General features: G+C 36.7%; 1 protein-coding gene across 1 annotated transcript in view; it reads left to right on the top strand.

Annotated features, from left to right (window-relative positions):
* sec14l1 (SEC14-like lipid binding 1) overlaps positions 1-2,417 on the top strand; it is a 39,043-nt gene extending 36,626 nt beyond the window's left edge. Inside the window, exon 16 of the mRNA XM_030142096.1 lies at positions 307-2,417. Within this exon, the coding sequence (XP_029997956.1) occupies positions 307-412 (106 nt within the window). The 3' untranslated portion in view covers positions 413-2,417. The remainder of the gene's footprint in view (positions 1-306) is intronic.
* The last annotated feature ends 394 nt before the right edge of the window (positions 2,418-2,811 follow it).

Below are 2,811 nucleotides of genomic sequence, written 5' to 3'. Positions count from 1 at the left end.
AGCAGGTCGAAATTCAACTTGTATACTCCCACCCCCATACCCGATAATTTTTTACTGACCATAATTCCCATGTCAGCTCCCCAAAGTAACTTAATAAATCGTATACATATCAAGATAAATTCTAACCAAACCTGCACAAAACACAAAAATGTTATACACATCAAAAATAAACTATTATGCATTACGCATAAGTACCGTTTAATGACTACATATAAGGTTATATTAACGTTTGTCTTGCACAAATACTCATAAATAAGCATTTTTTTTCCTCTTCTGTCTTTTTTTTTTTTTTTTTTTTTTCTTTAGGGGCTCCATGACCAGTTTGGCATCGAGTCATAGCGGTTTCTCCCAGCTCAGTGCCATCACCACCTCTTCCAGCCAATCACAAGCCAGCTCCACCGCCTCCAGGTAGCATCGAACCAGCGGGTTTCACAAGCAGGAATGACTGGCATCCGACCCTGACTGTGCCTTATGTGTTCAAACAAAATGAGATAAAAGTTTTCCATTTTAACTGACAAGTGAAAGTGTGAGGATTGTTCATTTAAAAAAAAAAAAAAGTCTTGTTTTACTGTTTTTGATTTTTTTTTTTTTTCCAGAATAAGTTTTACTTGAAGCTGCAGTTATTCCATGTGTCTTAAGTAACTGACTGAATTGTTTGTGTAAATGCACAGTATCACACATGTAAAGGATTTCCAGTGCAGGCATGTATGGAAGTAAATCAGTCTCATCAAACTTTGAATTATAAAAGACATTGAATTTCTAGCACGGAATTTTTTTTTGCACTGAAATTAAGTATCTGAATTCAACTCTTCATATTTTCAGTACCCCATTTTCACTTTCATTTTTCAATGTTTATAAATTCAGTAGGCCAAATTTCGATGCCAAAATTCAAGGCATAAAATTCAGATCAAAAATCCAAGTCAATATCTCAAGTCAAACCAACAGCCAGCCGGTCAAGTTACGTTAGGTTGGTCATGTGACACCGATGCAGGAAGGCATTCAACTAGTGGGTCTGCTACCACAGACATACCTCAAATTTTGGCATCTGAATTTGGCCTATTGAAGTTGAGTAACTTGAATTTATATTAAGTGAATTTTTTAAATGTGAATTTTTTATTTTGAATTTATGAACATTGAAAAATAAAAGTGAAAATGGGGTATTAAGTTGAATTCAGAGCCAAAAAATTCAGATACTTAATTTCAGTGCAAAAAAAAAATTCAGTGCTAGAAATTCAATGGCTTTTATAATTCGATGAGACTGATTTACTTCCATAGACAAATGTGTGTCCATAAGGAAGGACATCTGTTTTGTCTTAAGGCCCTGTCCATATGAAGACGGTTTTGGTCGTATCTGCAAAAGTTTTGTATCGGATGGGTCTTTTGTCAACACGAAACAGGTGCTTTCCGTCTCTGAAACCTCAACTTTTTGAACCGGGTCCCAGAGTGGATACATTTGAATACGCTAGTTTCGCGTCTTCGTCTGTACGACCAAACTAAAGATGATGTCATAGCCCTACCTCTCTAACCTTTCACCCCGGAAGCAAGACGCCACTTAACAACAACAACAACAACAACAACAACAACAACAACAACAACAACAACAACAACAACAACAACAACAGCAACAGCAACAGCAACAGCAACAACAACAACAACAACAACAACAACAACAACAACGGCTGATTACAGAGTTGTGCCGGTACTACAACAACTATTAAGCTTGTTGGAAATGTTAGTCTTTCATTACAATGAGCAACAGACAAACATAGCTAACAATATTCACTACATGCTCTTGGATCTACCACAGAGAGGGGCAACCAGAACCAGCATGCTCCACATCGTCGTCTCCGTTTTTCGCGATTGCATTACAACGCAACATACAGGCCTGGCATTTGTACTACATAGTTTTCAGTGGTTTGGACGCAGATATTTCCTGAAACGACTCCGTGTTTACTGAATACTTTTTTGAAAATGACAAAAAAAAAGATGGGATAGGAAAAGATGCAGTTTCGTGTGGACATGGCCTAAAATGACATATTTACACTGTCGCCCATGAAGTTGGAATAAAATATTTACTGTGACAATGTGATTTCTTCTTAATAGATCACCTGCTGATCTGTATAAACAGGAATAAAAACAGTAACGTGCCTGAAAAAATGATTCCAACTTCATGGGTGATGGTGTATTTGATATTTGCTGCTGTTTTTGTTCTTGAAGTTGTTTTCATTATCCACTAGATGTCAGTGTTATCTGACTGAAGCTGTTCACAGATCTGCAGTCCACTCACTACAGTTTCCCTCTGTGTGGTTTCTGTTTCATTTTCAGCATTTTTAGTGCTCAGATGAATTATGACATGAAATTAACATTGAAATAACCTGTGGACTGTTTTATTTATAATAAATATTAAACCACCGGTGGCAGTTTCTGTGCTCTAAGGTGTTTAATAATAATAGGGAACAGTTAGTACTCATTTGTAAAGCGATAGGTGAGGTGATAAGAGACAGCAGATGTTGTCAAATATTTCTGAAAATATGTGTTATACTCTCTAGATTTCATGGGATGTTTTTTTGGCTGGTTAGGCATAGCTGCAGAGTTTTTTCAAGCAGCTAATTTGAATGCAATATCACAGCCCCTTGTGATCTGGTACGGAGCCAGGCAGACAACTGATTTACATAAAACTTTAATTTCCATAAACTTATCAGATGCTTCCAGCTAAAGCTTAATTGAATTTCCCTGTGTTTTATTTTTTTCTCGGTTTTCAAACCTGCGTGTCATGTTACTGCTGATCCCAACACAATTCAAACTCTGGTG

Source organism: Sphaeramia orbicularis, chromosome 8 (assembly GCF_902148855.1).
Source record: "Sphaeramia orbicularis chromosome 8, fSphaOr1.1, whole genome shotgun sequence".
Taxonomy (NCBI): domain Eukaryota; kingdom Metazoa; phylum Chordata; class Actinopteri; order Kurtiformes; family Apogonidae; genus Sphaeramia; species Sphaeramia orbicularis.
Note: the sequence above shows the minus strand (reverse complement) of the source record. Positions and strands in the feature narration are given on the sequence as shown.